This window comes from Mastigoproctus giganteus, chromosome 4, assembly GCF_048544385.1.
Source record: "Mastigoproctus giganteus isolate SK-2022 chromosome 4, ASM4854438v1, whole genome shotgun sequence".
NCBI lineage: Eukaryota > Metazoa > Arthropoda > Arachnida > Uropygi > Thelyphonidae > Mastigoproctus > Mastigoproctus giganteus.
Window position 1 is genome coordinate 220545075 of NC_143578.1, and position 12351 is coordinate 220557425.

Here is a 12351-nt window from a genome sequence, read left to right on the forward strand (position 1 = left end):
TTAATCTTGAAACTGTTGATGAAGAAAGACTGAAAGTGTCTGATGTGGTTAGGATTATTTAGTATTCTAGTAAACGAATTAACAAGTTATTATAAGGTCAAAGGCTTAGCATCCCCAACAGCAAGGCCTGTGCAACTAGAAAATTTAAGCCAGCTGAAGTGGTGAACACTGAGATGACAAAGGAAAATTACTTTACAATTAAGAAAGAGATCAGAGAGGATCGAGTTTCAATGAAAGTCAAAAGTCTGGAATGATTTTTAGAGTTGGGAAAACAGAAGCAAGAAAATGAATTTACCATTTATAGAACAGCTTTGTTCTTAAATACTTATGTTCTTTTTAATTTACCACCCATAACTCTCTATGTAAAATAATTAACTGTACCCAGATGTTACTAGACTTGACTTAATGTGCATCTTATTTGTCATTGGCTCAGAGGGAATGATATGCAAACCTGTATTTCCATTTTGTATTTCTAAATGTCTAATAAAATGATAATATATAGTTGAATTTCTGTCTGACAGAAAAATATACAAAGGGAAAAATTAAAATGTTTACCAATTATCCTTCCAGTCAAGGATTTTGGAATTTTAATTGTTATAGTTTCAGAACCACAAACAGCAGGGCTTTCAAATCCTCTATTTATGCCTCTCCTTCCTCGAAAATTATTAGACGAAATCTGAGATCTTTCTGGAATACTGTTCTCATTTCTTTCTCTGCCTGTGTTCCTAGAGAGATGTGAAAAATCTTGTCTTCTTCCTCCTCTACCACCATACTGCATGTCTCCTCTCCTCCTTTCAGTTTGCCGATTACCAAAGCCCCTTCTGGGGGAGAAAAAAAAAAAAAAAGAAAAGAAAAAAATCAAATAAAGCATATACTTCACATTGATAAATATTTTTAAATATTAATGATTATTATACTAATGTCACAAATCCAAAAAGAACATATAAATTGATGTCACAAATTCAAAGACCATAATATAAAAATAATTATTTTTTTCAGTACAGAATCTCGCATAACATGACATTTTTGAACTTTTGTGCAGGGAAAACTCTGCTATTATGTTGGATGTAAATTTAAATGTTTCTATTCTTTTTCATGAATCCCCGCCGTTGATTCACTAGTTATGCAAAAAAAAAAAAAAATTATTGGGAAATCCATTATATTCCCAACTCAGTAAAATTATGATTTCCAAAAAGATAGGCTTAACACATTTCGCTGCTGACTTTTCTAATGATCTTTTTGACCTAGGATTGGAAAGGACAGAGATTTTTGGACTTTTCTTACTATGACTGAATTAATCAGTCTGTGGTGAAGGTTTGGTGGTAAAATATCTCCTTCTGTCAAATTAGAAGGAAAGTTCTAAAAGTAGTGTGGTTTCCCTTCAAGTGGATTAAAAACCTGATGATGCATAATTTGTGTAAGAAAGCAGTGAAATTGTTAATAATAATAATACCAAATAATGTTTTTAACCTAGCCTAAAAAGTGGGCATAAAAAATATAACAAAGTAGTTATAAAACAAAATGACTCATCAAAATTCAGCCTAATATACAGCATTTCCATGAAAGATGTCAGTATTTCAAATTTAAATACAGGCAACCCCCATATAACAAGATATTTCTACAACACTGTTTCACTCTAACACAGAGAATTATGGAAAACCTTGCATAACACAACAATTTTGAGCAGGGGAACCCTGCTATTACGTTGGATGTAATTTTTAAATGTTTCTATTCTTTTTCGTGAATACCCACTGTTGACTTGCCAGGGTTATGCAAAAAAAATAAAATAAAATATTGGGAAATCCCCTTATTTTGTTTTGTTGGGAAATCCTGTGTTAGGTTCTGTGCTATTGAACTTGTGCTTGTTTGAGACCATAAAAAAATCGTGACTTCGAAACTTGACTTCATTCATTAGCATTAGCATTAGCATTAGCATTAGCATTAGTAGAGGCATTTGATGCAAGAAAGCAAGCTTATGCAGCATCAGCCAAAAAAAAAAAAAAAAAAAAAAAAAAAGTAACATAAATAAATAAAAATAACCACTTCCACTTCACCCCTCTGTTCGTTCGAAATACCTGTCCAGCTGAGCCTTAAACTTATTTAGGCTATCAACTTCCACGACAAGGGATGGAAGTCTGTTCCACCCACCAACCACCCGCTGGCTAAAGGCAAATTTCCGCACATCTATCCTACATCTGTCTTTCCTCAATTTGAATTTATGCCCTCTCAGGTGATTTTTCTGAGCTAGAGGAAGAATCCCATCAGCATTGAGCATGCTCAAACCATTCAAGGCTTTGTACACCTCTATCAGATCACCCCGCTGGTGCCTAGTTTCCAGACACTGTAATTTGCAAAACTTAAGCCTTTCTTCGTAAGAGAACCCCTTTGTCCCATTCACCAATCTAGTTGCCCTTCTCTGTACTCGTTCCAGCAGCTCTACATCCTTCCTGAAATGAGGCCTCCAGGCCTGTATACAGTACTCTAGGTGTGGCCTGACCACTGCCTTATACAAGGGAATAATCACCTCCTTATCCCTGCTAGAAAAATTCCTATATATCATTGACAATACACCATGAGCTACTCTTGCAGCTCGTCTGCACTGCTCAGAGAACTTCATATCTGCCTGCACCACCACCCCCAGGTCCCTTTCATTCTCTACCACTGTCAGTGTAGTACCAAAGAGTTGATACATTGCTCTGGGGTTGCTGTTTCCCATATGTAGTACTTTACATTTGTCAATGTTCAACTTCATTTGCCACCTCTCAGCCCATCTGCTCAACCTTTCCAGATCCTGTTGCAGCAGCATAGTGTCAGTAGTGTCCTTGACAACCCTGCCAACCTTCGTATAGTCTGCAAACATGGACATTAGCTGGATATACCATCATCAATATCATTTATAAATACAGAAAACAATAATGGACCAAATACTGAACCCTGAGGGCCTCCACTAATAACATTAGTCCACGATGAGCAGTGTCCATTGATTACCACTCTGTCTTCTCCCCCTCAACCACCCCTTTATCCATAGCAGCAATTTGCCTCCAATGCCACACTGCTCCAATTTGTACAGCAGTCTTCCATGTGCAACAGTATCAAAAGCCTTTCTAAGATCCAAGTATATAATATCAAAGTTATTCCCTGCATCCAGTTCTTTTGTGACTGCATCATAGTATCCAATCAAATTGGTCAGGCAAGACTTCCCCTTAACAAAACCATGCTGTGTCTGAGCTATAACTGAAGTCTTGTCTAGATGATCCTGCAGTGCTTCTTTAACCAGCGCCTCCATTCATTTTCCAGGAACAGAAGTTAAACTAACAGGTCTAAAATTACTTGTGTCGCCCTTTGATCCTCCTTTGTGAATTGGGGTCACATTTGCACATCTCCAGTCCATGGGTACTTCCCATGAGTCCAAGGAAGTTCTCATAATTATGGCTAAGGGTTTGCTTACTTCCTTTGCTGCCTCCTTTAATATAACTGGATAGATCCCATCTATCCCAGGTGCCTTTCTTGTGTTTATCTTTAACAATTTCTCCTCCACTTTACTCTCAGTTATTACAAGATTCTCTAGCTTACTGCCAGAGTTGAATACACCTCTGGCATTCCCCTCACTGAATAACTCCTCATGTGTGAATGTCGATGCAAATTATTCATTCAGTTTGTTAGCTACCTGAGCAGGATCATCAACAGTTGACCCATCGATATCAAGTGGACCAATCTGATTCATCCCCTTCCTTCTAGAGTTTACATAAGTAAAGAACTCTTTGCTGTTTTTCTTTGCATCCCTTGCCAAAGATTTCTCGTAATCTGCCTTCGCCTGCCTAACCTCCTTTGTAACTTGGTTACAGATCAACTTGCATCTATCACAGGCTTCTGTGTCACGTGTTAATTTGTATTTAAAATAATTAAATGCACATGGCATAATACTCTAAGAGTTTAGTATCTATATAATATCGATGTTTAGATACACCATGGCCCGTCCCACCTGCATTGTCGGTGGGGCAGAGTGAGAGCGTACACGTTGGGACCCGAAAGATGGTGTAACTATGCCTGGGCAGGACGAAGCCAGAGGAAACTCTGGTGGAAAACTACAAAGTAGTTGTTGTGGGCATCATCTGCCAAAGTATTATGCCGTGTGCATTTAATTATTTTAAATATTATCTTATACACCTTTTGGCATCTCTCATATTATGCGATTAACTTCACAACTGGGTCGTCATGTCTGCAATACTAGGGTACCTGCCCACCCACTGATGATAGGCCAATTAGCCTTGAAACATGTCTGGGTGGTGGTACTCAATGAGAATAAGTAACAATAGTCTTCTCTATTAGTGAAGCTTACTTATTTGAGGTAGTGCAGTATCATGGCAACTCTTCGTGAAGGCAGAGCATAATATGAGAAAGAGCAAATGACGCCCACAACAACTACTTTGTAGTTTTTTTAAGAGTGTCTATGGTGTATCTAAACACCGATATTATATAGTTAATTTGTATGTATCCCATGCATTTTTCTTCTCTGCCATATGTCTCATTAGTTCATCTGACATCCACTTAGGTCTAAAGCTTGAACAATATTTCTTAGTTGGTATGTAAAGCCTAGTAGCTTCCAAGATAAGTTCTTTGAATGCTTCCCATTTTGAATTTGCTGTTGGTAACGTCATCAGTTGGTCCCACTGTATAGAATTTAAATACTGTCTCAGTCCATCATAGTCGCCTTTACGAAAGCAATAACCCTTCCCTTTACCCCTAATGGTAGTTACCTCTTTAAGTAAATCCCACTTCAGCACACTGTGATAGTAAATAATGTTGGCTGGTGGCAGTACATGTTCAGACTGTTTTGAAAGAGAGAGCAGGAATTTTAAAAGCCAATTCAGAAGAACAGTGCCCATGGAAGTATCTGTAGAAAATGCATGCAACAGAAATTGTACATCTATGAGATAGAGAGTGGAGAGACTCTGTTAGAGAGGAGTCATTAATTAACCTAACTGCCCTCCTGAATGAAATCTAGAAGCTTGAGAGAGGTTTTGGGGGCAATGGTTCCCAGATGTGAGAACAATATTCTATGGTAGGGTGGATTTGCGATTTTTACAGAGTGAACAGCTGTTTGGAAGAAAAGTAATGCCGAGAGCGAAAGAGAAAATCAAGTTTTTAAGATGCAGAGGAAGCAATATTTTTAATGTGCTTGTGCCAAGAGAGATTAGAAGTCAGGGTAATCCCGAGAAGATATATATCATTTTACCTAGAAATCGGAGTGTCACCAAAAATAAGCATAGGAGGAGAAGAATCCTTTTTGCGAGATAAGACAAGACAGCTTTAGAAGGATTGAAATCAACTAAGTTGTCTTTGGCCCACTGGAGAATTACAAGGAGATCGGCATTTAAGGAATTGGTAGCGGATAATCAAGAAGTTGAAGCTGATTGAGCAGGGCAAAATGGAAAGTGGAATGCAATCTGCTATCATCAGCAAAACTATAGATAGGATTTCCAGTCAATGGAAGAAGATCATTAATATACAAGAGGAAGAGTGGGAGAAAGAACTGAACCTTGGGGGGACACCAGCATTAGTGGAGAAGTTAGAAGACAGAGCCATCTACCATCACCCTCAGTGAGCGATCAGAGACTAAACTGGATAACCAATTACAAAAAAAGTTGGCAAATCTTAAGATGGAAGCTTGTTTAGAAGACCTTTATGGCAAACTCGATCGAAAGCCTTTGAGATGTCAAGTGCAACTGCTCGTGTTTCACCAAACTTTTCCATTGAATTTGTTCATAAATGAGTAACAAAAGCCAGAATATCGCCAGTGGACCGACACTGACAGAATCCATACTGGTAATCGTTGATCAGATGGAAAGTTTCTAGGTAGTTGAAGAGTTGGCGGTTAATTTATTTCTCCATTACTTTAAAAAAGAGTAGAAGTAATTGCAATGGGATGATAATTGGATGGGAGGGATTTGTCACCCTTTTTAGGAACTGGCTGAATATGAGCAAATTTCCAAGCAGAAGGAAAAACACCTTTGGAATAAGAAAGTGAAAAAAGGCAGCAAAGAATAGGAGTAAGTTCAGGAGCACAGGTTTTGAGAGCAAATGGAGAAATACCATCAGGATTCTTCAAAATCCTTGTGACATCCTTTTGACAGACTTTTGACAACAGGAGGCATTGAATTGAACATGCTAGGAATGGTGGGAGGTGTTATACCAAGATCATTAAGATGTGAGTTGGAAGAAAAATGGGATGCTAGCAAGTCAGCTTTATCCTTGGCCGAAGTGACAACAGAACCATCTGGTTTTGATAGAGGTGGGAGCAGAGATGGGCAAAAGTTGCAACCAATAGCTTTGGCAAGAGACCAGAATGCTCAGCTACCATTAGGGCAAGAAGCAAGTTTCCTACTCTTAGCCTGTTCAAAATCTAGTTTGGACTGATTAATAATTGCTTTACAATTGTTGCAAGTGCAAGTTTGGTGTAGGCAGAAAATGAAACTGAAGAATTGGAAACAAGCCAATTACTATATGCAACGTTCTTCTCTTCAACAGCCTTAGCACATTTATTGGAAAACCAAGGTTTAAATAAAGGACGAGATTTTAAAATGGAGTGTAGAATAAAGGATTCCATTCTTACAAGAATAATTTCACAGACACGATATGAGCAAAAGTTGACATCAGAAGTTTTGAAACAGTAATCCAACCAAGGAAATGAAGAAAAAAAATCTCGCAGGTCATCCAATTTTGCATTCTTGTAATGCAAACAATACGATGCTGGGAATAGCCATGAGATAAAAGCTCCATTGGAGAAGAGACAATCGCCAAGTTGTGATCTGAGGCACCTAAAGGACCACTCACTTCAACCGTGTACTTAGAAGGGTTGTTTGTGAGAAAAAGATCAAGTGTGTTGGCTGTATAGGATTTAGGATTGTCCGGTATTCTTGTAGGTAAATGAACAATCTGTGCTAGGTCATTAGTAATTGCAAAAGCCTCAGCATCTCGACCAGCTGGGTCAGTGTGACTAGAAAACGGAAGCCAGCTGGAGTTGTGAACATTAAAATCACCAAGGAAAATTACCTCACTGTTAGGAAAGTTGGACTGGAGGAAGTCAAAGAGCTCCAAGTGATTAGTGGAGTTGGTAGAAAGGTAGAGCAAACAGACGAATTTGACACAATGAGGTAGAGAGATTTTTTAAGCCAGAGAATATTGAAAACAGGAGATTCCAAATTACCAGGGAATATCGGAACAGACATATGCATAAGAACCACCTTTGAGGCGAAAGGAATCGTACAGCGAATAATTTGGGCGACTGAGTTGAGCAGTATTTGAATCAACCGATAACTGAGATTCTGTCAGAAAAAGTACATGGGGTTTAGCAGACTGCAAGTGGAAATAGACGTTGTTGAGATCAGAATTGAGACCACGTATATTTGTGAAATGAACTAGGAAGTGTTTAGCTCCATACTATGAAATTGACAAAGATCTATCAAACAAAAGCAAACAAACCCAGATTACTAATTTTTTAAAGAGAGCAGAAAATAAAGCCATCTAAATACTGCAGAAGGAAGTTCAGAAGGCAAAGATATTCTGCAACAGATAGAACAAAACCAGTTAGTTTAACTTCTGTTCCGGGTAAAATAATGGAGTCGCTGGTTAAAGATGCATTGCAGAATCATCTAGACAAGACTGCAGCAATAATTCAGACACAGCATGGGTTTGTTAAGGGAAAGTCTTGTCTGACAAATTTGATAGGATATTATGATGTGGTTACAAAGGAACTGGATGCAAAAAATAATTTTGATATCATATATTTGGATTTCAGGAAAGCTTTTGACATTGTTGCGCATGGAAGACTATTGTACAAATTCGAGCAGAATGGTATTAAAGGTAAGTTGCTACAATGGATAAAAGGATGGTTAAGTGCTAGAAGACAGAGAGTGGTAATCAATGGGTGCTGCTCTTCTTGGACTAATGTTATTAGTGGAGTCCTACAGGATTCGGTGTTAGGTCCACTGTTGTTTTGTATATTTATCAATGATATTGATGAAGGTATAGCAGGCTTAATGTCGAAGTTTGCAGATGATACAAAGGTTGGCAGGGTTGTTAATGACAGTAATGGCAGTGTGCTACTGCAACAGAATCTAGATAATTTGGGCATATGGGCTAAGAAGTGGCAACTGAAGTTTAACCTTGACAAATGCAAAGTACTACATATGGGTAGAAGTAACCCCAGAGAAACGTACCAACTGTGTGGTACTACACTTAAGGTGGTAGAAAATGAAAGACCTGGGAGTAATTGTGCAGGCAGATATGAAGTTTTCTGAGCAATGCAGACAGGCTGCCAGGGCAGGTCATGGGGTTTTGCCAATGATATATAGGAATTTTGTTAGCAGGGAAAAGGAGGTGATTATCCCTCTGTATAAGGCAATGGTCAGGCCACGGCTTGAGTACTGCGTACAGGTCTGGAGGCCTCATTTTAGGAAGGATGTAGATTTACTTGAGCGTGTACAGAGAAGGGCAACAAGATTGGTGAGGGGAATGAAGGGATCCTCTTACCAAGAGATCCTCTTACCAAGTTCTGCAAATTGCAGTGGCTGGAGACTAGGCACCTGCGCGGTGATCTGATTGAGGTATATAAGGCCTTGAATGGGTTGAGCATGCTGAATTCTGATGGGATCCTTCCACTTGTTCAGATTACAAATCTAAGGGGGCATAAATTCAAATTAAGAAAAGACAGATGTAGAATAGATGTGTGGAAATTTGCCTTTAGCCAGTGGGTGGTTAATTGCTGGAACAAACTTCCATCTGTCGTTGTGGAAGTTGATAGGTTGAATAAATTTAAGGAGGAACTGGACAGGCATTTGGAGGGAATGGTGTGATTTTTTTTGGCTGATGCTGCATAAGCTCATATATTTGCTTTCTTGCATCACATGCCACTACTACTACATTCTTGTTTGATTGTGCTTAGCAGTGATGAAGAGGAAGAAAATTAAATGAACATACATTATCTGACATATATGTATCACAGTTTGTAAGGCAATTGTTCAGTTATTACTATTTCTAATAAAAATCAAATTTCCAATATTCATATTAAAAAAATGGTGTATCTTTGTTAGCTTTTTTGTATTATTTCTTAGTCCCATATAACAGTTGTGCACTACATGAGATTTTATAGGAAGCTAACTACAGTGTTATACAAGGGTTACCTGTATTAAAAATAAATACTCTTGTTTATACTCTAACACAATCACTGTCAGAGGAGTTTACAATTAATCATGAATACAGTTGCTAATTGTATTTAGCACATACACGAACGTGAACCAGGGGCCACTTAAAGAGCTAGCTATTGCACTCTCATGCCTGGCATTCCACAATATCAGATAGAACAGTAAATATACTGCAACCTACAAATAACAAAGCATTTTTTAAAATTAAGTGCATTCTTTTTGATAATAGCTATTTGAAGTGTGCCATTCAACCTGTTGTCATGTGTGCCTCAATATATCTTGGATAATTGATCTCTGTTATTCTTCTTTTTTACTTGTCATAGCAATGTCACTTTTGAGGTATCCCTTAGCACAACAAGAAATAAATCCAATGGACTGAGACTGGGTGAATGGAAGGCCAATAAAATGGTGCCACTCATCTACTTATCTTGAAATGGGCATTCAATGATTACCACACAATGTTAAAAACGTGGTGGGTGTGTCACCTTGGCATAAGATGTTAGAATGACCCTCAAGCTATGGAAAAGTATAACGATGATGGTGCATGATAGACAAAGTACAATGATATTTATTATTCTAGCACTTCCAAATACACAGTAACATTTCAAATATACATCAATGCTATTTTTTTTTTTTTGTAAAAAAATTTGAAGTCTTTCAATTTGAGAACATATGCTACTTACAAGTAGAATATACATTCTCAAAGTATGATAATATTTTCCCAAACACTCCAAAATTCCTCTGAAGTAAGTATATACACAAAAAAAAAAAGAAAAAAAGTTCTAGAGGATTAACATGCATAACTAGTGCTAAACTGCCCAAATTCCTTCAAATTTCTTGGTGTAGGAAATTTCAAGACTAAAAACCTACACGAAATCAAGTCATCCCACCAGGCATCTGGATTCAAGTGTATGCAACTCACTAAATTGAAGTCTTCATTACAGGAATACTTCTGATATGAATAACCTTGTTGCTCTTCACTGCAAGTTTTCCAGCAATCTACATCCCTCCTGAATTGGGATTTCCACACCTGTATATAATACCAAATACAGTGGCTTAATCAGTTTTATAATGGAATGATTAACTCTTACACAGTTCCTTGTAAGTTTTTCTCTTCATTATTAAATGCCATAAACATTTGACTTCCCAAGTAAAAAAGGGCAATCTGGGGGATTATTATTAAAATGAAAATAGATTTCCCAACACACCATTACTTTAATTGCCTTTCAGAGATTAAATGAATAATATATTTGGTTCTTGTAGAAACAATATACATTGGTTACTACCATTTAACAACATTTGTATCACACACGGACGATGATGCAAATATTACAAGCAATAGTGCATATTCCTTAACTTGATAATTTTTTCAAATGTTGATCTAGGAACTAAATAAGTCACTGTACTGCAATTAAATTAAAGTGGGAGAGAATTTCACCAAGCATGGGAAAATTTCTCAAGTCTGTGTAGGAAACATTTTAATGCTGTTTTGCTATTCATTCTCATGCTATCGACTAAATCAGATGAAACGTTTTAGTTAAACATGCCAAAAATTCAATTGAAAATTCAATCTGTACGCTGGTAAAACAGTGTTAAAGTGAATTGTGACAGTATTATAGTGAGATACAGGTAATATACAGAATATATATAAGAACAGCTTTACAGCGAATCAGCGTACAGCAAACCACATTATAACGAGGGCCTACTCTATTTGAATTCTACAAGGCTCTCCCATCTGAAGATTATCAACTAATAAAACAAAATGCCACGAAACTGGTTACTTTGTTCGGATCAACGTATGTTTGCAAGCTGATTTTTTCACACATGTAATCAAATAAATATTTAAAAAGAAACAGAACAACATATGAACATCTTCATTCCACATCAAGAACTGGCATCACAAATTTTCAACCAAATTTTAAACAGTTTTCTCAAAATATCCAGCCTCAATCATCTCATTAATTGTTAAGTTTTGTTCAGTAAATATTGTATATTGTACTTAATAAAATTTTTGAATTTTTTAAATTTTAGGTGTATCATTATATTTAATTATTCACCTTAATATTTAAAAGCAGTGATCCTTTTCAGGTTGTAAATTTTCTAAAGTGAGTATTTAAAGGAAAAAGTAAGGTATTTTTTTTAAAAAAACAAGTCATATTTTTATAATTTTAATAAAATATAAAAAATAAATCACTAACATAGATCTGTTGCACATAAATGTTGGGAATTTGCATTTTTTATATATAGCCTGAAAATAAAAAAAACGGTAAACAAAAAAAAAAGCAGATAAATAGAAACTTCCCTTTACATGTAACAAGATAGGGAAAATGTAACACACTAAACAAATCTAATTTTGAATATGGCAACTATATGAGAAAAGGCTGGACACCACTGATATAGACTGTAATATGTCTGGTATTAAATACTACATAACTTGGAGAACATTCAGCTTCTAGGATATGGCAAGGTTCCATTTCACACAGACAAATACAGAAAAGTTGAGAAATAACAAGAACCGGTATTTAGGATTTGCTGTTCTTCAAAAAGATTATGACAGACAAAACAACTAGAAACCTGTTCTTTTAATTTTTAGAAAAATATAGCATGAAGGATAGTCATTTAAGCAGAAAAAAATTTATACGAAAATGACAAATTTGCAATAAGGATCAAAAGAAGAAAAGAGGTTAAATTCAGAGTGAGGCAGGGCTGCAAAACCTTATTGCCACTTCTTTTATAATTTATTTGGGCCATTTAATAAAAGAATGTAAGGTACTTACAAAGTTTTGTGTGGAAATGTAAAAATTAGATTGCTATTATACACCAATGAGCCAAAACATTATGACCAGTGAGTTGTTATGCAAATTGAAGCAAATGCAGGTGAACTACTGCGTGTGCGTGGGTCGGGATAAAAAACACCTGATACTGAGTTCCGTTAATCAGTTGCTCTTCTTCTTCAGATGGGAAAGGCAGCGGACTTAAGTGAGTTTGGCAAATGCCAACTTGTAATGGCCAGACGATTGGGTCAGGGCATATCTGAAACAGCACAGCTGGCAGGGTGCTCACGATCAGCCTTGGTTAGTACCTACCAAAAGTGGTTCAAGGAGGGGGAACCCACGAACCACCAGCGAGGTGTTAGACGACCACAGCT

At 36.9% G+C, this 12351-nt stretch overlaps 1 protein-coding gene across 2 annotated transcripts in view; it reads right to left on the reverse strand.

Moving 5' to 3' along the window:
• LOC150087421 (putative ATP-dependent RNA helicase DDX43) overlaps positions 1-12351 on the reverse strand; it is a 246754-nt gene that overhangs the window by 187614 nt on the left and 46789 nt on the right. For both annotated transcript variants that reach the window (XM_090372060.1, XM_090372059.1), the window contains exon 3: positions 556-821. In XM_090372060.1, the coding sequence (XP_090228186.1) occupies positions 556-821 (266 nt within the window). The remainder of the gene's footprint in view (positions 1-555; positions 822-12351) is intronic.